We start from the raw sequence: 25,014 nt of genomic DNA on the forward strand, positions 1-25,014 counted from the left end.
CAGATGTCTCTAACACCTTTATGTAGAAGAGATTCACGGCTTAAATGACAAAAGCAACTCTTTCCCTTCCCTCCCCCAACCCCGGCAGCTCCCGGCAGAAGAAAAAGCCATGCCTGCCCGGAGAAAGCGCTGGCTTTCAGGCGCGCATCTCCGCGGAGTTCACGGGAAGAACTGCCACTGCGGAAAGCGCCGCAGCCCGGGGACACGTTTCAAGCAGAAAAACAAAACAAAACAAAACACCCAGAAAAAGCCCAATCAAAACCCCCCAAATAAATACCCAAAATCAAAACAACAAACCCAAAACAGCACCTGCAGAGCAGCCGTGGCCGCAAACGTCACACCGGGGTGACATGCGGTGGCGCTGGGCAGCCTGCGCCCCGGGCTGGGGCAGTTCCCATACGGGAAAGTCCCACTCAAAATAAAGTCTTGCGTGGGTAAAAGAGGGGCCGCGGGCTCCTGCGCTATAATCGCATTTATTGGCTACTCTAACATTGATTTCCTATTAGTTTCCAAAGTGATCGGCAATCCCGATGCTGGCCTTTCTGAAGTGAACGCAATCTTCAGGACTTGCCCCCAGCTCCCATTAAGGAGGTCATTATAAAAGCGTGAACAAGTCTATTAATGTTTTATTGAAAGCGCATCGTTAACTTGTATCCATCCTTTTCTGAAAGTGGCATTGTGATATTGCTGTCTGTGGCACATCTTACCCAATATAGCCCGAGATTTCTCCATTATCTGTAACCAAGCAACACTTTCTGAATACCAAAAATTGAAAAGAACCGCTTAGTCTTCAAGAAAGTCCTCAATAATAGTGGAAAAGAACAAAGATCCAGGAGACAACAAAATGCCACAGGGGTGACTTTTCATGAGCAATTATCTCTCATTAATCAGAAGAACAGCTGCAATATTAATTTTCTCTCTTTCTTCCTCTCTTTTCACAGTCCCCAACATTTGAATAATCATAAATTTTGATTTCATGGAGCAGCAACATTGCCAGTGACTTCCAGACACAAGCTACCTAGGCAGGGCGCACGCTTTGCACATAGCTCTTATTTTAAGGCTGCCAAAGAATAAACTGAAGAAAAGAAAAGAAAAGAGAGGAAAAGTCTGGATTGCTTTCCCCCCCTCCCTTTGCCTCAGAGCACGGATTAAACCAGCAGCCCCTTCCCTCCACCCCTGCCGCTTTCACTCATGGAAAGTAACAGGCGAAAGTACCGAGTGTCTGCGCCAGCTTCAAGCGTGGGAGTTTCTACAACCTCGCTGTCCATTTAACTTCCAAACATGAAGCCAAGCGTTGTAGATCTGTCCAAAGAGACAATCTTTGGGCGTAACACGCATTGTGAGACATCAAAAGGCCTTGGCGTTATGCGCACTGAGAAGCGTATTCAGCACGAAGGGTGCAATGCCTCTCTTTTCAGGGGCTCAGCCGCGGATTGTTTAACAAGTGACGTCGCCGCGGCAAGAAAACCGCGCTCCTCCAAAGATAAGGATGTAACATTAAATCTCGCTTTTTGGATTTCAAAGAATCTCATTAAGGCCAGGGGCCAGAGCTGGAGGCGGCCAAGCCGGGAACGGGAACCGTGCCCCGGGGATGTGAGCGCTCAGTCAGCCCGTACTCGCTGCCTGGGGGAACAGGGCAGAGTCCACCACTACTCGAACTCTGCCCATCTTCGGACATCCGCCTTTCCCTCCTCGGCCCCAGAGGGCAGGGGCGCGAAGCCTCTCTCCGGAGACCGGCTGGCAGCCAGGCAGCGGCCAGGGGGCTCAGCCGAGGGTTTGCGGGCTGACCGAGGGCTGAGGAGAGGGAAGGCAGCTTCGCCCCTTTCCCCGCAGATGCAGATCCCCGGTGCCCTTCCCTTCCGTGAGAGATTTCCTTTGCCTCCATCCCCGGTCATAAATTACCCCAGTTAGAACTTGGCACGGCAACCCCCTTTCCCCTCCAGGAAACGGGGCCGTTTCCGAGGGAATGAAGGGACACTCCTGTACTCAGGAAGGACAGGCCCCCGGCTGCCCTGCCCGGGACTGCCAGCCCCTCTTGCCCCAGTGTCCCCTCCCACCTCCTGGAGTGGGGATGGTGGCAGATGGCAGGACACGGAGCTCCAGCTGGAGTAGGAGCGGCCACCTCTCTCTAGGAAGAAACCTGCTACATCTTTCAACTCCTTCCAGCCTTTGGAGAGATGATGCTACTCCACGCTGTTGGTGCTGTTCACAAAGTAACTCATTCACATGATTAGCAGCAAATTTCTACATGAGTCCTCCAGGGTGACTATGATCCCATGTGTTTCACTGAGTGTTTCCAAAGAGCTCCAGCAGCAGCCTTCATCTACTCTTTAGTGCCTTTTGCTTTTACCTGCAGGCCCACAGACACAACTGTCTTTCATGTAAAGAGCAGCCAGAAGGCTTAATTCTCTTATATATTTTATTTGGAGGGAGAAATTTGCAAGGTTCTTCTTAAGTCAGTCAGGTCTGCTCATATGTATGCAGATGTAGGCCTTAATTCTCTACCTGTTCAACCTTCTTAAAAAGAGTGGTAGCACTTTGATGGGTTCCCTTCAGTGTCTGGAAGCAAAAATCTTTTGTCTATGTCTCCTCACCAGAGCACCCTTCTACGAGAGATCATGTGAAGGAGACTGAATAAGAAAATACCCAGTGAGATCGTTATCCACAGTCGTGTCTGATATTTCTCTGAGTCTGCCACGTTTCTAGTACCCTTCAGGTGTGGGGCAGCATCAGGCCAGACACTATGGCAGGCTCTGGGCACTGGTTTCAATACTGGCTGCTGTTTGCAGCTTGAACAGCTTAAATTAGTAGCTGTTATATATGATATGTGTGAGAGAAAGCTGTGGTGGTATTTCTGTAAAGGGAATGAAGTTAAACCCCCACAGCAGCCTCAGTGAATTTTTATGTTGGGAGATGGAGATGAAACCCCAAGGTTATGTTATTTGGAACAACGATTCAAAATGCTGCTGTGGACTCTAGAACACACTAATAACAATCTGTTTTGGTTTTACAGTACCACAAATCAACACAAGAGTGACACTTTATAGTGATACAGGCCCTAATACAACAAAGAACATGAGATTCTCTGTAATGCTAAACATCCCACTCCATTTGTCTCCTTGAAATTCAGACCTCATGAATTTTGATCCTTAGGTGTCATGGTTAGGTTGAAGCATTCTGTGACCAAGAAGCAGTCTTTTGAATTTTCTACCAGAGGAAGTAAATTTTTAAAGGCAGGTTAACAGGAATGGACATTCAATACTGCTTCTGAGAAAAATGAAGAGGTCATAAAACATATCTTATTGTAGGAGCTAACTATTTCACAGTCAGAAAATAGTGTAAATTTTGAGTTTAATTCACACAACCTAAACAAATAAAATGGTTATAATTTCTTTATTTTTTCTGTAATGAAAGTATGGATGTGGTATAGTTCAAGAACTGTAGCCTGATGAAGGAATCACCTAAGGAGATAGGTAATTACCTAAGGAGATGATACCACTCCTCCAAATTCAGAAAGCAGAAATGAATACAGTTATGATGGAATTCCTCAAGGATACATCTCAGAAGTTGTTGAATTACTTAGTTTAATTTGTTTCCTTGCCACAGACAATAGGACTTCACTATTCATAGGAAAGAGATGAAGTCATTACCTGTGGAGGCTGGAGTGCCATACTGGGAGAAGCGCAGAGACAAACAACAAGGTAGGAGCTCCACAGCTGAATGTGACACTAATGACCCAGACACATTTATTCATGTCTACAAAACATCACTGTGGTGTGGTCAGGTGATTGGCATGACAGAGCAGAACAGGCAAGGCCCTTGCACTAAGCAGACAGAAATACTGTGTGTGTGGACTCTGGAGCACGTCAACCATACATAGAGAAACCCACGTAGATGGTCAAAGCCCATGACACTGTGTGTGGAGAAACCTCATCAGTGATGGCACACAGATCTCAATGTCCACCTCAGAAAAAAACTAAATCAGAACACATCCAGTGAGCTGAGCTTTAGAAGTATAATATCAGAGGAACACGGAACCCCATAAGAAGAGAAAACTCGAAGAGAGGAGACATGATTTTTGTTTAAATCAGTGAGGTAAATATTCACAAGAGCGAAGAGCTACTCCATATGAAGAAGAGTATCATCATCAAAACAGGTGGATATACTCCGGCCATGTAGAAATTTAGCATGGAAAAAAAGCAAGAAAGCCCTTCTAAATATGAGACAAATAAGGTTCTGGAACTCCTTGTGGGATTTACCAATGGGAATATGAAATAGAAGTATTTTTAAGAGAAAACTTGACACATTTCTGACTGTTATGTAACAGTCCCTGATGTTACAGGATTTTTTCTGAAGACACAAACTCTTCTTAACATCCATTTTGAAACAGTACTGACTTAATTTTTAATTGTTCATCATTTCAGGAAATGTGTTGTCTAAAAAATATGCTGGATTTGTACTCCTAAAAACTAAGGTCCACAGAGCACCTAGAGCAAATGTGGAAGTAGTGCTCTGCTGGCTTTATCCTTCTTGTCCTCTACCCTATGCCATCCCTGTTCATTGTCTGTTCAGTTCTGCCTCTGCTCCAACAGGAACTGTTGCTTTTGTTTGGCTTTTCCTCATTTTTACACTTTCTGTTACGACATGTAATAAAAGCCATATGTGTCAGACTTTTTCATATGTCAGAATAAACTTTGGTCTGATTTTGATACAATTTGTAAGCTCTACAAGAAACAAACCAATCCTCTCCTTTCTTCAGTTCCATTTTCACAATATAGTCTTAGTTTTGCCTGAGCAGCTGTTATGTGAGAACAAATATCTAATGCCTGTAGCTGGAAGCAGCCCTTTACCATATTTATCTTTTTACATGTATTTTTAGCCTCAATTTAAAATACAGGAACAAACCCAAAAGTTTCAGGAAGCAGAGTCTGAGCAAAATACAGGCTAGAGGTATCCCACTCCTGCTTTCCTATGAAGAAAGTAATATATAGAAGAAGGATACAATACAAGCACGTCCAAATGAAACAAAATGAAGGTTTTTATTAAAAAAATACCAAAAAACCTCAAAAAATGGTTTGCATCGTCTGCCTCTTCTTATTTCTCATGAATACATTGTCCAAGCTTATATTTGAATCTTTCTGTTTGAACAATCATGGAAACAAAATAATTTCACATGTTTTATGACCTTGTCTAAGTATATTAATTCAAAGCTTATTTAATATGTTATGATATTGAGGCTATGTCAAAATATAATTAAAGGAATATGGTAGAAGTCTTGATAATAATTTTATAAAGTTAGGGAAAAAACCCCAACACATTAAAATGAAAGAAACTCCCCCAAATCAACCAAATAATCTAAAACAGTATGAAGCCTCTGAAGAAGGAAGAAGTATTGGAATCTAAACTGGTAGAAGATGTAACTATGAAGGTGTAAGTTACAAATTTATTGTGCAAAAAAAAAAAAAAAATACTATGATACATTGACCAGATTAAAAAAAATCAGCCAGAAAGGAGTCAAAAGTTTGAGTACTTCAGACACAACTATGTTCACATTAGCAGTCTGTGTTCTCTATTTTACACTTCAGCTGAGCCAAGGAATGAATATTCCTATTAAAACATGTGTCTAGAAAACAAGTAACACTACAGCGTGTAAGAGGTGTGGCTGTCTGCACTCTCAGATGCAGCAAGACAGACTAGTTACAAGTCAGAAGATGGAAAGTTTTGGGTAAAATACAACTCTCAGTTCAGAGCTCTGAGACAGAATAACTCTGCAGCTATTTTGAATGGTGCAGTGGGAGTAGAATTTGGCCTGGTGTTTTCAAAGGTTAGTTAAACAAAATATGACCTTTTTCAGGCTAGGGGAACAAAAGAGGTCAGCTCATTCTCCAGAGCTACAAAAGGTCTTTCAAGGATACCAAAGAAATAAAAATAAAAGCCATGATCACACTTCCTAGATGCACACATAGAAACAACACTTGTATGTTAAGATATTACCCAGTGGAAAAACCCCTGGGAGCATCCCAATTAATAAAGAGTCCTGCCAGTAATTCACCCACTGTGGGAAAGGTGTACATAATCAAACAATTAATTTTGTCCAAGGTGACAGAGCAAGATAGTTGCAGAACTGAGATCTGATCCAAAATCTCCTATTTTTCAGCATCTTGCAGTATTTTACAGTGCTTCATAAGGCACCTTGAAGAATTGCAAAGAATCTGCTGAATTTGATTGTACTTTAATAACTCATTGGGCAGAGGCAGCCTAATGCAGCTTTCCCATTCCTTTGTGGGTGAACTTACATAGGTTATTCTCCTGCTTGCAAAGACATTCTGGTACAAGTGGGCCATTGTGTACAAACAGATAAGTTACCCAAACTTCACTGATTTAATTCTCTGCTGCAGGCTGGAATTGATGCTCTAGTCTCTGAGGGGAGCAAAACTCTGCTCCAATGTCTTAAAGGAGCTGCAGTGAATCTGATCACGAAGTGCCTTTGAATCAGACGTGCAATTTTTTCCTCTGCTGCTTCTTCACATGCTCATCAAGAAACTGTAGCACTCACAAAGTGAAGGGATAAAGCACAGATTTTCACTGAGCTGCATCAGGCAATGCTTAGGGTGAGACTGCTAGCAGTCAAATATGAATTCGAAGGAACTGGATCCTGAGGAAAGGATATTCTTTTCCAATGTCTCTCTTGCTTTGCAAGGAAAGTAAGTTTCCTTTGAGGTTGCAGATTTTCCCCTCTGTCATGCTTTACCACAGAGGTTGGAATTGTTATTTGTTCTCTACCTTCCTCGAGGAAATCATGCTCTAGGAATGTAATATATTCCACTATACATTAATTTTTCTCACTTTAAACAACTCATAATATCTATTTTTTCATTATTTAAGGATAATGCCCAATACTATCAGAGAGAAAAAAAATATCTCCTTGGAAGCAGAAAGGATGCTATTTTAAAGATATTCAAAAGGAAATAAAAATTGACATTTTTGAAAGAGACTGGTGCTAGAAATCTCTCTTTCCTTATATGCAATAGGAATGAATATGTTAGCATTCTCAAATATTAGTGAACTTGAACGCATTCAGAGGAAATCTCAACTGTTCTTGTTTTGATGATATTAAATGAAAAATATCCTTCCTTGTTCTCTTTAGATCAAATTTGTCACAGTAACTAATGAGGAAGTAATTATAATGTAATTTATCAGAATAATCTGACAGGAAAAGAATTATGTTCTCAATCCTAAAGGACTACATAGTTCTAGTTTTCCAACAGATTGGGTACATGTGGGCAGCATAGCAGAGGGTATTTGTCTTTAAGCAGGATAAAAACTTTAGTGTTTTCTATTCTCAAGCAAAAATGGACAAAGGTATTGTCTAATTCTCCAAAATACGTTACATGAAGGCATTTCACCTTAATACAGATTAGTAGATCTTATTTTAACAATTTCATCATATATAAGCTACTTCTTTTTACAGTGACTTTCAGATTTATAGTTCAGTTGCATTAGTTAAGTAGTCACCCACTGTTTCTTTAAGGCAGTGAGTAAACAATTTAGTAATTCAGTCATATTTACCAAGAGGAAAATAGCTGTCCTCAGAATAAATATAAACTACAAGAAGGCACTGAAGGATGGAAAAACAAAGAAACAAGAAAAAATTAAGACATTAGTTTTAAAATCTGTGCTGGTATTCAGGGAGGTGTGATTTTTCACTCCTACAGCAGCTTGGGGAGGCCTGCACTTGTCATTGACCATTTTGGTGTGGGGGACATTTTAGTTCATTTTTTTTGGAATAGAAGTTGACCACAGCTTTACCCAAGTTACAGTATCTGTATCTCTAATACATACAGCAGAGGACTCAGCCCATATTACCCATTATAGGAAGCTGGATCAAAAGGTAAATAAAATAAATTGCTTGACAGAAAGAAAAAAAGACTAATGAAAAAGCACATGAATTGGAGCTATTCAACATACCTTTTTACTCTAAGAGCTCACTCAATCCTGCATCATAAATTCAGAAACAGAAATATGACTTACCATAATGGTTTGGTGCCAAGATTTCCCTTTGATTTTTGCACAGAAAATCTCAGTTCGTTTATTTGGGGTTTACAGGGATTTTGCAAAAAAATCAGTTAATCAGCAAGAAATGACACAATGAAATTGGTCAGACAAACAAATACAATGTTGTGACTAATAGTAAGTTCTGTTGTGTGAGTTTTAGCTATGTATCTGTTCCTGACTTTGCCTTTCCATGTTTCTGCAATACTGTAAATAATTTTTGAAAAGATGTATTTGATTTGCCATTAGCAGAAACATCTACATTATCAGATACACTTTATCCAGTTTTGTCAAAGGCAATGGGACATTTAAGCAGGACAGAGTAGCCAAGCCTGAGGTGAGGGGCTCTGTGTCAAGGGAAGGGACTGATGACCAGCTCTCAGAGCAGACCAGGTCATCAAGAAAACCACAGTCTGATGTGGGTGCTCTTAGAGGTTTGCTGTAAATGGCTGGTTTGCTACAGGCCTGTAGCTTTGTTAAACTCCCTCTACAGTGCACATTAGTTCTATCTCCTCTTCTCTGGCTTCAGTACCATCCCTGCTTGCCCCCTTCCCTTGCTATCACCACCCACTCTAGTTTTCCTTCTGGCTACCTCTCTTCTCTTAATTAATTGGGGAAAGAGAAGCTGTTCCTGCCAGCTTTGCTTTGCTGTTGAGTAGTGGTAGGAGTTCAAAGAACAAGGTTACGCCTGCACCTGCTGCTTGCTCTTTGATGCCCTGTTGCGTGAAACAATTTCCTTCAGAAGTTCCATCAATGTACTAATTAACAAAGGAAAAGACAGGGAGAAACAAGACAAAGACTATGGGAGGGATGAGGTGAGTAACAGCTGAACGATGTCAGAGGAAAGGAAGGGAAAGAAGCAATTACAAAGGGGGAGCTGAGATAGAAACACAGAAAAAAGGAGAGGGACAAACAATAAAGGAAAGTAAAAAAAAAAAAAAAAAAAACCAGAAATCAGAAGATGGGGAACTGGAAAAAAGAGTTGCATAAAAATAAATTATTTAAAGTCCCCTTTAGATTACAGCATGCAATTCTTACAGAGCAACTCTGAGGACAGTGAGTACCTCTGTTAGAGGTTAGATCTGTACATGGTATCAGTTCTCCCCTAATGCCGTAAGGAAATTCACTGGTGAGGGAGGGCATTCCTACCTGGAACAACAGCACAATGCTCCCCAGTCTGGATTCTAAGCCTAACATCTTTATTTAGAGATAATGAGAGTTGCTTAAAAATGCAATCAGTATGAGCCTGGCATTATTCTCACTGTTCCCAAATAAAGGATAATGAACTCTAAGTGGGAGTCCCACAATGCCGGGTCAGAGTAGACACCAAAACAGTCACAAGCAAACTCTGTGATGTAAAGGCATGGACTTGGAAATACATGGCTGGTGGCAGGGCTGGCACATAGCAGGGATAGATACATCAGCAGTGGAGAAGTGACAGCTCACTAATACTTCTTGAAACAAAAGAGAGGTCTGCCTTCTTCAGTGCAGGTGGCAGAACAAGCTGCACAAAGTGAGGAGTCTCCTTGCAGCCTCTGAGGGCAGTCCAGTACTGCTGAGTCCAGTGCTGAAGGCTTTGGGCACACCAGGTGCTGTGAACACACGCTGAAGCATCATGGGCACCTCAGTCTAGAACGTTAGAACTTCCACATCATACCTGCCACAGCCCTTCATCTATTAAATGCTGCTACATACTGAGCACTTGGAAACTGCAGACTGTGGAATTGGCATTTGTTAGGCAAGTAAGGTACATCTAAATCTAGATCGGGAGGCTTGGGACTTTCTTTATCTTATCTCAAATCCATCAAGTGAGCTAACCAAGCCTGTCATGCTACACAGCACAGGGATCTGGGACCTCAAACATTTGCTGGTCCCTGCAGCACTGCTCCAAGGGCCTAAGTGTCATGTAGGTAAGCCCACCCCTTCAATATAATTTCCAAGACTTCCAGCATGGTGCTGCTGTACTGCACAGCATTAACCCTGATTATCCATCTGCTACTGTGAAACAGGTATCTGAAAACAAGCTGGTTACCAAATTCATCTTTAGAGTGAGGTAGAAATAGGAGGCATAGCTTCACTGAAATCACTGGGTTTCCTTTTGCTTTTGCCAGTATTACGTTTAGTTCACTTACTCAATTTCAGGACTGCTTGACAGAACTAATGAGCCATCAATCCTGCTAAATGCAATTTCTGTGGGAGACATGTAAGAAGAGTAACCAAGTAAAAACCTCATGAGTTAAGTATACTAGTATGAAAGTGCATTATTACTCAGGCAAATTCTGTGTTACTCTGTAGAATTCTGTTATTTATGAAGTGAAACCTGTTACAAGAAGCTCATGATAGAAATACTGTCACAATTCTCCAGTGTGACAGCACAAAATTCTGCTTTCTCCTTTGTAGCAAAGCCAGTGTCATGGATTCTCTCACAACCACACTGTTTCTACCCTGCTTTTACACAGAGCAGTAAGCATCATCACATCTTTGTATACACTCTACACCTGAGAAATACACCATGAGGATCTTTATGAGCAATGGAGAGTAAGCGGCAAGGTAGTCTTCCAGAAAATAAACTGATCAGTATAATGAATCCAGGGGAGGGCCACAAAGATGACTGGAGGGATCGAGCACCACTCCATTGAAAGTAGGTTAGGAGAGTTGGAATTCAGCTTGGAGAAGGCTCTGTAGAGACCTCACAGCAGCCTTCCAGTACCTAAAGGGAGCCTACAAAAGGCTGGAGAGGAAGGTTTTACAGGGGCCTGTAGTGATAGGAGAAGGAGAAATGGCCTTAAATTGAAACACGATAGGCTTGGATTAGATGTTAGGAAGAAATTCTTTTCTGTGAGGGTGGTGAAGCACTGGAATTTGTTGCCCTGAGAGGTTATGGATACTCTCTCTTTGGAAGTGTTCAAGGGCAGTTTGTATGGGTCTTTGAATTATCTGGTCTAGTGGAAGTTTCCCTGCCCATGGCAGTAGAATTGGATGATCTTTATGGTCCTTTTTGATTCAACCATTCTATGATTCTATGATATACTGAAATAAGCCAGGAAAAAGGAACTGCAGGTTTCAGAGGAAAGATTATAATGTGAAAAGGAGGCTATTGTCAAAAAGATATATGAAGTACAAGGAAAGTAAAAGGGAATGCAGAATTCCCTTCACACTCATGAAAGTGGACAAGGCATGTGCTACAGATGTAATTTATCTGGACTTCTGTAAAGCCTGTAAAAGCCCACAACATCCTTTTCTCTTAATTGGAGAGAGAAAATTTCAGGGGTAGGCTGTGAGATGGATAAGAAAGTGGTTGGATGGTTGCATCCAGAGGGTTGAGGTCAACAGCTCCCGATGGACATCAGTGGTGATATCCCTCAGGGGTCTATACTGGGACCAGCACTGTTTAGTATCTTCATCAATGATGTAGATAAAGGGATCTAATGCACCTCCAGAAAATTTGCAGGTGACACTAAGCTGAGAACTGTGGTCAACACCCCTGGAGGATGGGATTCCATCCAGAGGGACCTGGACAAGCATGAGAAGTGGGCATATGGGAATCTCCAGATGTTTACCAATACCAAGTACAAGGTGCTGCACCTGGGTTGGGGCAGCCTCAGTATGAACACAGGTTGGGGATGAGCAGATCCAGAGCAGCCCTGCTGAGAGGGACTTGAGGGTGCTGGTGGATGAGAGGCTGGACATGACCCAGCCACGTGCACTCACAGCCCAGAAAGCCAAAGGTGTCCTGGGATGCATCCAGAGCCTTGTAGGCAGCAGGGAAGGGAGGGGATTCTGCCCCTCTGCTCTGGTGAGACCCCAGCTGGAAGGAACACGGCATCTAACTCTGGGGTCCCCAACACAGGAAGGATATGGACCTGCTGGAGTGAGTCTAGAGAAGGGCCAGAGGGCCTTCACCACTCTAGAGGGGTGGAGAACCACTGCTAGGGGGAAATGCTGAGACAATTGGGGTTGTTCAGCCTGGAGAAGAGAAAGCTTCCAGGTGACCTGAATATGGCCTTGCATACCTGAAGGAGGCCTACATGAAAGATGAAGAACAACTTTCTACAAGGACATGTATTAGACATTAGCAAGAAATTATTTACTGTGAGGGAAAGACACAGTTTCTACATTTTCTGTGAGGATGAGACATTGGAACAGGTTGCCTGGAGAAGCTGTGGATACTTCATCTTTGGAAATGCCAAGGCCAGGCTGGATAAGGCCTTGAGCAACCTGGTCTAGTGGAAGGTGTCTCTGCCCACAGCAGGGCAGGGTGGAACTTGATGATCTTTAATGTCCTGTCTAACCCAAGGCATTCTATGATAAGCAGATTTGCCTTTTTTTTTCTTTTTTTGACTGTTTCAGGCTGAACCGTTTGACATTATATATTAGATAGTGCTGCAAGTACATAATCCACCAGTCCACTCTGTCAAATAAAAAAGATCTGCTCCCCCTTTTTAAAATGTCATCCTACTAGTGCTACAACCCGTGTCGCACTGGCTTCCACTGTTGTCACAATAGCTGATGGCCTACCTGTTGCTAAGGCCATTATGCTCACACTGGCATTTTCCAGTCCTTGTTTTAAGTTTTGGTTATGAAAAATACCAGAACTGCCAAGAGAGAAGAAGAATCCCTGCCATTTTGAGGGTTTTCTGCTTAGCATTCATCAATGTAGTCATAAAGGGGCTGTTCCTCTGCAAATTCATTGTTCATCTGCTCTGCAAACAGTAGCCTTAGCATGCTGCTTTCCATGAAGGATTCAAGGCTGCCACTGGAATGGCAGATCCAGGAACTGACAGCACCAAAGAACATGCAGACACCTGGTCTCAGCCTTCATGTGAGCAGGTCTGCCTTGGCCAGGGGCCACTTTCCCCACATCTCCCTGCACTAAGCCAGAGGGACCGGTGGGCAACCCTTCAGCTCACAGCAGATCTCCGAACACACCATCCACACCACGCCCCAACCCTCAGCCGCGGGCTCCATGGATGCCCAAAAAAGGGTTGAATTCTTGTGGTCAAGAAGGCCTACAGTATTCTAGGCTGCATTGGGAAGGGCATGTTGAGGGTGGTGATCCTGCCCCTCTACTCAGCCCTGGTGAGGCCACATCGGGAGTGCTGTGCCCAGCCCTGGGCTCCTCAGGGCAAGAGAGACATGGGGCTCCTGGAGCAGGTCCAGTGAAGGGCAACAAAGATGAGTAAGGGATTGGAGAGGGATTCCTCTCTTGTGAGGAAAGGCTGAGGGAACTGGACCTGCTCAGCATTGAGAACAGATGTCTGAGAAGGGACCTAATCAATATCTATTAGAATCTGCAGGGAGGATGTCAGAGGATGGAGTCAGGTTCTTCTCAGGGGTGCCAAGCAATAGGAAAAGGGACAAAGGCCAGAAAAGGATGCACAGGAAGTTCCAGCGCAGTGTGGACGGAAGAAGAACTTCTTTACTGTGCAGGTGACTACACTCCAGAACAGGTTGTCCAGAGAGGCTGTGGAGTCTCCATCACCGGAGATACTAAGGAACCGTCTGGACACAATCATATGTCCTGTGCTCTAGGAAGACCCTGCTCGAGCAGGCGGTTGGACCGCTGCTGTCGCTCCCAGTCGTTCCGTGCCCCTGGGAGCGCCGCGCCCCCGGACACCCCTCACACCACGGCCGCCGCCAGACCGCCCACGGCCCGCCCCGGCCGGCGCGGCTCCGAGCGGGGCGGGGCGGGGCCGGGGCCGGATGTTGTTGTTGTTGTTCCTGCCCCGCCCCTCGCCCCCTCCCCCCGCGGAGGGTGACGGGCGCTTCCCCGCCCGGAGCCGCCGCCGCTTCAGCCGCTACCGCGGCTTCGCTGCCGCCCGGCCCGGCCTGGCCCGGCCCCGGGACGCCCCCGCCGGACCCTCCTGTGTGTCTCGCTGGCCGGCTCCAGTCGCGTCGCCCCGGCTCCTCTGGCTCATCGGACGCCCCGGCCCGGCCATGGCGGACTTCGATGAGATCTACGAAGAGGAGGAGGACGAGGAACGGGCGCTGGAGGAGCAGCTCCTGAAGTATTCCCCCGACCCGGTGGTGGTGCGCGGCTCTGGCCATGTCACAGTGTAAGGGCCGCGCCGGGGCCTGCGCGGCCGGGGCGGGCGGTGGAGGAGGCCCGGGCGGCGGGACGGGGGCGGCTGGGAGCGCCGAGCTCGTGGGTGCAACTTGGGGCAAGTCGGGGGGTAGGCGTGGGCAGCACCGGGCTGGAGCTGCTGCCCTTCCCCTACGTCCATGAAGCTGCGAGAGGGCTCTTGTCGGCCCCACTGGGCAGCTGGGAGCCGCCTGGAAACTCGCAGGCGGGTGCAAACCTCTAACTAGGCGCTGAGGAAACAAGACTGTCTTGGGCTGTGACTGGCAGAGGAATGTGAAGTATTTGTCCAAAATGATGAGCTGTCAGGAAGTAAGGTGCCTCAGTTCCTCTGTGTAACAGGTATGTGCCAGCACATGACCGGCTGTGCTATTGAAAAAGGTTGTTTATGTGCCTGTTACCCACTCCCATTTAACTTGTGGCTGCTAATATACCTCTGAGGACTTTAACAAAGAGAAGGCATCAGTTATTCAGATAGCTAAGTGTAAAATTATGTTGTGATTGGTGTGTGTTGTTTCACTGTGTTTGACATGGAAGCAACTTTGTTTTGTGTGTGTTTGGTATCTGCATCTAACAGCAAGTGACCATGAGCTTGTGTAGTACTTCTCAATAATGAAAGAGATGAGGGTATCATTCCTTTCATCAGTTCTGTCAGGCTCACTCTGTTGAAGTGTAGTAGTTGTCAGTTACAATGTATAGTGTCAGAAGCTGAAATACAAACCTGGAGACAAGGCACAGTAGTACAAACTTTTGCTTTCTTTTGTTCAGTGTTCAGCAGAACTAGGTTTGTAGTGCAGACATAAAAGCCGAAGATACTGCGGTCTGCTTCTCTGAGTCTAATAAACTCTATTGATTTTCAGGTACTGACTTGACAAGTTTTTTTGGCACTTGGGTATATTGTTGCTTTATTATTAGGTTGATGCAAATGCTAATAGATGGGCAGTGCAGTTAGCTGTCTAGTTAAAAACAGGAAGTTATGGATAGACTGAGAGAGATTTAGAAAGTTAGAAGGACATAGATGAGGCCCTCTGAAAAAGTAAAAGCATGTAGTCAGTGTATTCAACTTATAGCTGTTTATTGTGAACAGAAGCTGTACCAGTGATTCACTGAAAATAATCCAGTAGCCTAGTCTTTTTCTGAAAAACAGAGCAAAACCAAAATTAAATAGTTTTCATATCAGCAAATGAAAAATACAAATAACCAAAACAGAGGCAATCACTGATTTCTTCTCCAATACTTGAAGGTAAATTTTGCAAGACAAGATGAGGGCCCGTTAGTGAAATGTTGGGGAAGCTTGTGAAGCATTGGCTGTGACTAGTAAGTGACTGGTGGTTGAAGGATGGCTAACTTGATAATTGTTCATTAATAGTTACTAGCTCATTATTACTTTATGATCTTCTTTAAAGTAGTTTTCTTTGGGTTTTGAATGAGAATGAAATACCAGTGTGTGCCTCCAAAATTAGGCAATTGATCTTCATCTACTTTATTTACTGTGCCAAGTGTTAAGAGTAAACTACATAGCATCAGCCATTTTACCTTTGTACAGCCTATAACTTTTTTGGTCATTGATCCAGAAGCTTATTATTAAAAGCTAGATCCCTTTTAGAACATTCATTTGGTGAATATAAGGAATAGGTCTAGTCCTGTGTACATGATGAATTAGTCTTTACAGTATAAAAGCATGTGTGCATTTTGAAGGTCTGACAAAAATGATCAGCAGTTAAGCAAATACTGGGTTGATCTCTCCCTGGTTCTGCAGTTTGAAGAGTTGCTGACTGCTTCTGCTGTGGGTATTTAAACAGAAGCTCTCTTTTCATAGTCTGTTGTCATATCCTTTCTGTTCTTACCTAGGAGTCATAATGTTGAGTTTGAAATATGTCAACTCCATGACTACATATTAACATCAGAAAGACATTTACCATTACTTGATTTCATCCAACAGAGAATGGAAGTGTGTGAGTCTTTTCTAAGCTAAGTAATTAAAATCAGTTAAAGGAAAGCAGTTAAGTGTTATCCAAATAAAACATATGAAGTCTTTGCCTTTTGAGGATGTAGAACTTGTGGTTAGCACTAAGTTTTCTCCTTAATCTCACAGTTTGAACCAGGCGGCTGGCAATGCTAATATTTTTTCTTAACATTGTTTTTTAAATATTCAGTTAAACTGTTCTCACACCAGCAGAGTTTTGATAGCTTGGTAGACTGGAGTAACATCACCTGGCTGCTGAAAATTTAGGTTCTCTCTTGTAATGGCAAAAATTTGAAAGCACTGTGAAAACAGAGATCCTTCCTTACACCTGAACTGAAAGTCCAAGATGTTTCATATTTGTTTCTGAAATCTGTGTTATGGTAGGAGTGGAGGTACATGATGTGTTTGACATAATGAAGAGAATATTTATGATAGGTGCCTGATAGTGTTTTCCAGTCTGTTTCCCAGTGATTGTTTTCCTGTTCCTTGACCAGTTGAGACATGTATCATATATATAGCAGACTGTATTAACTAGTAATACTGGATTTATTCTTGCAGCGCTGGAATGATGGCAAGCCATTGGGATGTGCTGGTGAATGCCTTTCTGTGCTGCTGTTACAGCACCTTATATCTTAATGCAAGATAACTTTTTGTGGGGGGAAAAAGAACTTTTGAAAGATGTATTTATCCAAGTAAGTTTCTTTACTATTAAACTGAAGTCTGCTAATGTATTTTTCAACCTGACTCTGTATCAAGGGCATATGAGTGAAAACAGGGCTATGTAAGAATCATGAAGCATGTTAAGATTTGTGAAGTATATATTTATTTGTTAAGGGTTGGGAACATGTGGACCTAAAGAGTAGAGTTAAGGCAGTGAAAAAATGGTTTAGTGTCCCCATAAGAGAGGACAAGGAGGAAGAGGATAGCATGTATTAATTTTTTTTTGTTAGGGTGATGTAAGCTGCATGCTGGAAAGGGTTCCAAATTGTCTGTGTCCTGTACTGTAAACTTCTGTACTTTAAAGTTTCCACCTCTCACCATTTCTTTCTCCACTGTATGCAAGGGCAGGAATTTATCTGTACCTTTGAAGAGGAGTCAGGTTCCAGAAACGCTTGTTCAGGTCCAGGAAGGGTAAAGAAAGTACTCATGCATGAGGTGAGCATGGATCTCTTGAAGACATGGTGTAAAGTGGAAAGGCATAGAGCGAGCAAAGAAGGTTGTGTGTCGCTGGAGATGCAGTATTGTACTAAAGAAAGGTAATAGGACAGCTGTCTGAAGAAATGCATCTCCAAAACATTGATTTCCAATATTTTATTTTAAGGCTTACTTTTGCTATTTTTTTGGTCAGAGCAGTTATGTATTTACATTGAACATGTAGGAGTGTTCTGTGGAGTTTCTAATACTTTAATTTCCAAATTTCAGCTTGCAGTCAAGAGTGAAAATTATGAAATCACATAACTACTTACAATGAATGGTATGCTTTTAATGTATGGAGTCACCCTTTTTTGCTACCTGTATATGGTGACAAAACTCTGATGTGTCAAGCTCAAAATGATGCTGGTAACTGTTTGAGTTAGCTTCAGCTTTGCTACCCTGCCATGTATTAAACATTACCACAAGCCTTGAGTACAGGCTCTCAGTCTCTTTGCTTTTAACTTCAACCAAGTGTAACTGCGTTGGTTTGAAGTTTCTGTGCCTCACTCTGTCTCAGTGTTTGTAATTTCAGATAGCTGTAGAGCTTTTCCAGTGGGAGTTGCTTTTGTCAGGCATGACTTTTGTGAGCTTTATGAATATTTGTTTGTGTTTGGTGGAGCTGTCAACATTTGAATACTTCACAAATACTGATTTAATAAACTGATTATATAGTAAAGTGGTGTTACCTTTTGGTTTTGAGACTTGTGATGGCACCTGTGTATCTTGAGCTTGGACTCATTCTCTAGGCTTGGCTGCTTCGAAAATGTATGTGAGTCCAAGGGTTTTTTCAGACTTTGGTTTCCATTTCAACTTACTGGCAATTTTAAGTAGGGCATGACACTTAACTGATAGGGCATAACTCTGACATTTATATAACTTTTGCCTAAGCGCTTAGTTTCACTCAGTAGTTTGCAGAAAGGGTGGATGGTGCTCCTGTCGTGGAGCATTCAGCAAGATTTTCAATGGTAGCAATGTTTCCAGTAAGTTGTTTCCTTTGTTCTGTGTTGAAGTAGTAAACTTGCCATATGTGTTTCTGTGTAACAATTCTCATTTGTTATTTCACCAGTTTTGAGAGACCTACAGACTTGCAGAGCTATTATTCTAGTTAGAAATACTGAAATATGGTAGATAACTTAAGTGTAAATAAGGTTTCCTGTGAGATGTTATTGCAGCCTTTCAGTATGCAAAGGAGGCTTATGAGAAAGGTGGAGAAAGACTTTTTGCCTGGGCCTATGGTGACAGAACTATGGGGAATAGTTTTACACAGAAAAAGCGTAGGTTTAGTTTGGACATAAGGATGAAGGTGATGAGACACTGGAACAGGTTGCCCAGAGAAGGTGTGGATGCACCATCATTGGAAGTGTTCAATGGAACACTTGGTTCATTGGAAGTGTTGGTTGGATGCAGCTTTGAGCAGCCTGACAGGCTGCTAGTGACAGGGCGATTAGACTAGATGATTTTTGGTTCCTTCCAACACAAATACTTTTATATTTGTGTGATTATACTACCTGTAATCAGTGATAGGAAAATTACCTGCTTACTTTGCCTTAAGACCCTGTGAAAAAGTCACCTACATCCTCAAACTATGTAGCCCAGTGTGCTGCTGCAAACTTTGGCAACAGGTATTGCTGCGTATGGATTGCATGTAAGTCTGGCTGTTCCTGGTGTCAAGTCTTGTACTCTCTGGCATCTGCAGCTATGTGAGTGATGCATACTTCAGCTTTGTCTTTGCTTTAGTGTGTTTGTCAGGGAACTTGTGTAATCTTGCTTCAAATCTTTTGGCACTGCTTGCATCAGTAATGTCAAGTGGAAACAAACCCAGAACTTAGCTACTTGCACTTTATTTTTAGCTGCACTTTCTTTTAACTGGTTTAAACCAATTTCTGACTAATTTCAGTCAGCGCTCTGTTGTGGGATTTGTGGATGAACATTCCCCTTACCATTGCCTTCCTGAAACTTGGCACTTTAATCATATATCCCTCTCAGCCTTCGCTTTTCCAGCTTAATATCATCCTTAGTCTATTGAGGCAGCTGCTTTTTACCCTTTATTCTTTATAGCCTTCCTTCTCTCTGCCTTTTTCTAACTCCAAATCATTCATGAAATGTGGATACCAGAGCTGCACCCAGTACTGAATATGTGGGTTTCATGGAGAGTCAAAATTATGTTAATCACCTTCCCAATGGTGCCCAGTATTTTATTGCTATTTCTGGTGACTGGTGCTTGCATTGAGGGATGTTTAAGAGAATCATGAGTGGTGATAAAAGATCTGTCCTGTGAGCTGTACCTGTCAAACTTTAGTGGAGTGTCACATAAGCATAGTTTAGGAATCTCAAAATTCACCACCTTTTATATATCTACAAAGAAACTCATTTGCCACTTGTTGTCCAGTGGCTTTCATGAGATTTCCACAGTAGCTTACCACATAACTGCCTATTTGATTACTTGGACAAAGTTCTCCATTGGCATGCAGATCATTCAGTTCAGTAAGAAAAATAAAAACAACCCTAAAACTCTGGGAAATACCTAGCTGCTTGATAGCATATTGTGAAAGCAAATTATGTGTTTAAAATCTTCAGCTGTCAAGGCTCAGGTAAGCTTTTCTGCATACAATGCAGCAATGTGTGATAGGTGTTGCTGCCAATATTTCAAGTCTTGAGCAGTTTAGTTTCTGATTTTTGTTTGTAGTATCTGATAGACTGCTCTGTTTATATTCAGATTTCTTTAAATTACAACTTAAATTTTACACTGACTGCTGTATACCAAATTAGTAGCCAGTCACATTAATGATTTTATAGTCTGTATAGAATCTACTTGACGTTACTGTCCAGCCCAGATGCCAGAAAAAATCAGATTTTCTTTGAGGCTCATTTGTGAGCCCAACCAAACAACTGTAAGGTAGAAAACATTTTTAATAGATAAGCTGACACTCTTCTGACCTTTAAATCATGTAAAACCCAGTAGATTCAGTAACTCCAGCTCATTTCAAACTGCTTCACAACTTTACATTTATAGTTAGTTATTGTTTAAGCCTTGTTTTGTACTTAGCACTTTGTTTTGAAACGTATTATGTATTCCTTTTCTGAAAATCAAGCTGGTCTTTATTCCATTTTTATGCTTAGAACTGTTACTTAGCACTGGATGAGCTTTTCTTCAAGATACATCTGTACTGGTGCAGGAGAGAGGTAGTTACAACTGTGGCCTCAAGTTGCTTCCCTTTCCCCTGAAGTACTTCACTTACCTCATTTGCCACTATTGCTTATAGGTTTTGCTGACTTTGGGGAAGAGTCAGTAATATCAAGAGAACTATGAGATACTATGGGCAAGATGGTTTTCAATCTGTGTACAATGGTATATTTTTGTTTGTTAGTATAATTTTAAGAATTTCTCTTAATAACAAGTAGTGTTTTCCTGAAATTAATGCTGTTACTGATACAGACCCTGGGAGTATTATGAGGTGCCTTGTAATATGTGGCATGGATTAGGGTTATTCATAATTTTGCTACAATCTAAATTTTGTTTTTGCAGGTTTGGACTAAGTAACAAATTTGAAGCAGAATTTCCTTCATCTTTAACTGGAAAGGTGAGTATCTTTGATTAGAAGTTTGGAATCGGAGTTCAGGTTTTATTACAAAAACAAGTTTTCCAAGTATAGGGTACTATAAAAGTAATAAAGTACAGTGCTGTAGTACTAGTTTGTTTCTTTTTCATTTCCCTTGTAGGTTGCACCTGAAGAATTCAAAGCCAGCATCAGTAGAGTTAACAGTTGTCTTAAGAAGAATCTTCCAGTTAATGTGCGATGGCTACTATGTGGATGCCTTTGCTGCTGCTGCACTTTAGGTTGTAGTATGTGGCCAGTTATCTGCCTCAGTAAAAGAGTAAGTTGAATTATTAATATGATTTTTGATAGTTACAATTGTACTGGTTTTGTTCTCAATTTGGTTTTCTTTTTTTTCCCCTCCTTCACCATTAAAAACTGTTTCTAGAACTTACTTAAATCACTTGTATTTTGTACATTTTGTTATCAGTTGTCAGCTGTACTGCAAGTTACTAAAGTTACAGGAGATACCAGTCAGGGCTTTGAGTTTGTAACTCAATGAGAGGTAGTATAGCGGAATGCCTCCTTGAGCCATTTGTAACGCTACTATTGTCATTGAACCAACTTTCAATGTACTCTTTAATAGCTGCATCTTCTGTGTGATACCTTGAGATGATCAGAATTTGCCAGTGAATGAGTGGCAGTTTGTTTTTGAGGAGCTTCTGGTTACACTATGGTCCCAAAGAACCACATGTTTTTTGGTTAAAACAGAAGTTTTTAAAAAGAATAGTTGCTGAATTTTTCTTCCAACTTTAGATGAGTAAGGTGCTTTTTTTTTACATAAAGAACTTGAAAATAGCCTTTTGTCTATGTACACTTGGCACTTAGAGCATTGTTCACAGCAGAAGCTCATTACACATGCCTGGTTTTCACTTCCTTTTCTCAGTGCAGTTAATTAGACTATTTTCCCATCTCTTCTGTGTGTGTAAAAATTCTTTGGCTGGTTCTGTTTCACTACCTTACAAGAAGTCTCTCTGCCTCCCCATCATCTCCTCACTATTTAGTACTGTTCATCTTTCCATTTCATGTCATGCCTTGTATATGTTTTCTCTTGTGTTATACCTCTTAATGCTACAACTTGTATACAATTCAGTATATGAACATTGTCATGATTTTCTTTATCAAAATCATAATTTTTTAGACTTAATAAGTACAGGCATTCTAAAAAAAGATTTATGGGATGAACATTGATTATAGCAAAACTGGCATGCATTTTTGTATCTTCTGACTATCTGTGTTAAGATCTTAATGCTTAGTCCCTTTAAGAGATTACATAAGGCTAATTTTAATTGTATACAAAATAAGTAGAAAAGCCTTCTGGTAATGTTGGTGTCTGTGGAGAAACGAAACAAAACAAAAATACTGGTGTCAGTGTGAATTATGTGAAACCCTAAGTTTTTTGTCTTCAAGCTGTTGCAGACTGGTAGGTAATCTGTAGCATGATCATATAACCATAGCCCAAAAATCTGCTAGAGGAAATTAGAATCTAGTGATTGCTTCAACGCATAAGTAGGTGACTTCACTAGCTTGCAGAGAAGACCTTTACCATTCAAGGCCTAGCACTGTAGGTAACAAACAAAAGAGAAGCATCAATTGTTACTGTCCATGTTTAACTTCTAAATATGAATGCTTCTGCTGTTATGAAGTTTGACCCAGTTTTCTCATGTACTGTGTTGTAGCTGGAAATGATAACAGGATGTAACTTGCTAGGGGCTGATGTCACAAGCTCTCATCTTCCAGACTGGGTCCTATAATCAACTTTTTATACAGTGTCAATCAGTGTCAGAAAAAATGCAAGAGTTTCTAGCAGCTGGAGTCAGAAAACCGTTTGAAGTTGAGGAGAGAGGTTCTGTGTGGGAACCTGGTCAAGCAAGTTAGAGATGTGTGAGATAAGGTAAAAAGGTAAGCTCCTTCCAAAAGGAGCTGGAAGAAAAAGCTCCAACCACAGATACTTTGTTCAGAGGGGGCTGGAAAGAGGTTAATGGTGTAATATAGAATGCATAATGAGAAAAGAGTCCTGGAAAGAGTATGAGCAGCAGGAGCATAGACGCAGATTTGGGACTGAACTTGTCTAAGTCATCCCAGAGTGTGGCCCAGACTATCAGTAAATGTCACATTTTTCCTGTTGAAGTTGGTACCAGAAGACATTTATGGACCTTTGCATCTTTTTCTGCACTTGGATGTCCAGCATTAGTGCAACTTAGGACTCAGCTGCCTAAACAGAGTATCTCGTGCCGCTGTAGATGACACCATGGCACTAGGCACTGATGACAGTTTGATTATTCTTCCAGAGTAAAAGTAATTTAAATCAATGTGGAGATTTCAGATCAGCATCACTTGTCCATGTCAGCAGCTTGCCAAATGAATGTGTCCTTACAGGGTTGTTTCTCAGATAGAAAACTCAGAACTTGGTTCCTGTTGGACATCTGAGGAATGTATATAGAGGATTAATTAACTTGTGTTCTAAAAGACAAAGGGAAAGGGGAGAGTGCTTTCCCAAGCTCCTAACTCTTAATCCTGGAAATGTCTGAGAAGGAACATTTTTCTGTGGTGGAGGACTTAAGGGGGAAATCTCTGTAATGTTTTTCAAGGACATGTTTGGAAACTCTAGCATAGGAAACAAGCAGAAGAATTTTTAATTATTCTAGTCAGGGCTACTACTTTTACTTACAGAAAAATGGTGAAAAGTTACTGTCACTTGGGTTGCTTGTATACATATGGGTGGATTTAACTTTGTCTGGGTAGATCTAGAGCAGGAAAATACAAAGTAATACAAATCCCTCTTACCTGGAATTACAGCGTTTGAACCCTGTAATAATAGTCCAATCAGTATTGAATTGTATCCACAAGCTTCTGCATAACGGAAAATTGTAGGGTTTTCCATCAGTTTATGTCAAAGTGCTGTGACAAGTGCAGGAAACTAAAAATACATACTTTCCTATAAGTGTAGAAAGTAAGAGAAACTGCATTGTGAATTACCTGGAGCTCCTCGGCAAAAACAGCAGTTGTTAAAAATACCTGGTTCATCTAGGTTCCAGTCTGTTATTTGCTCAGTCAGTTCCAGTAGAGCTGTGACAAGAAGCAACTTCATATTCTCCCACTGCTGCCTTGGTTTGCTGCTAGTGCTGCAGTTTTGCAGATAGATAAGACTAATGTATTTGGTGTGAGCTGCTCACATTTGACCTCTCAAACTGCTTGCATCAGACTTTACCTGTGTCTTGGAAGAGGGTTATGTTGATCAAATTATCTTCCATGCTTTGACTTCTTTAGCTATCCTTTCCCTGGCTGGACTCAGCCACAAGTATAGTCACAACAGCCAGGATTCTTGAGGAAACAGGGGTCCATGATGATGTATGCTCATTTCTTCCCTTTAATTTCTAGATACAATGAACTATTTCCCACTTGTACTCATACTGTAAAATGAATATAACAAATGATCAATAAATAAAAGGCTGCTGCTTTTGCATTACTTGCACTTGTCTGAGAAGTGTTACCCTGAGAGCTTTGCTAGCTCAACCCTGTTCTAAGTGATTCCCAGTGAAAGGACAGTTACTTGGAGCTGACTTGTGTTATATCCTTTGCTGCAGTGATTGCAGTAGACTCCCAAGACTTTACAATTAGAGAGTTTGATTTCTGAAAGCATGATGGGAGTGTTCCCATCCTGAAATTTGTGCAGATCATGTTTTAATTGCATAACAAAAATCTACAAGTTTTCATATTTGCCCTTTTCTACTGAAATAGAAAACTAATAAATTTGTTTTGTTGAATTACAGATATAGTGAGCTAGTAAGTGGGAGGATTTCTCAAGGATTTTAGTAAATGAAACAACAGTTTTAATTAGAAGAGGAATTTTTCTCAGAATGACCAATTAAGAAGTGTCTGTTTTAATGCGTGTGAACCAATCCATGCTGGTCTTGAATTGCTGGTATAGTTTGCAGCTCATTCTCAGAGAAAGAGAGAGAACTTTTTTAATTGTTCATGTAGACAAAATTTCAATTACAGCTTCAGAGTTAGAATAATTTTCTTAGTGGCTCTCTTCATTCTGTTTTTTTACTGCCTTTCGTTGACTTTTAAAGTTCTAACATGAGAAAGTTATCACAAATGTAAGTACAAATTGTGTAATTATT

At 41.7% G+C, this 25,014-nt stretch overlaps 1 protein-coding gene across 1 annotated transcript in view; it reads left to right on the forward strand.

Annotated features, from left to right (window-relative positions):
• The first annotated feature begins 13,807 nt into the window (after positions 1-13,807).
• The window catches only part of CHIC2 (cysteine rich hydrophobic domain 2), a 31,074-nt gene continuing 19,867 nt past the window's right edge, over positions 13,808-25,014 (forward strand). Inside the window, exons 1-3 of the mRNA XM_059844829.1 lie at positions 13,808-14,108; positions 20,818-20,872; positions 21,012-21,167. Of these exons, the coding sequence (XP_059700812.1) occupies positions 13,990-14,108; positions 20,818-20,872; positions 21,012-21,167 (330 nt within the window). The 5' untranslated portion in view covers positions 13,808-13,989. The remainder of the gene's footprint in view (positions 14,109-20,817; positions 20,873-21,011; positions 21,168-25,014) is intronic.

Source organism: Haemorhous mexicanus, chromosome 4 (genome assembly GCF_027477595.1).
Source record: "Haemorhous mexicanus isolate bHaeMex1 chromosome 4, bHaeMex1.pri, whole genome shotgun sequence".
Taxonomy (NCBI): domain Eukaryota; kingdom Metazoa; phylum Chordata; class Aves; order Passeriformes; family Fringillidae; genus Haemorhous; species Haemorhous mexicanus.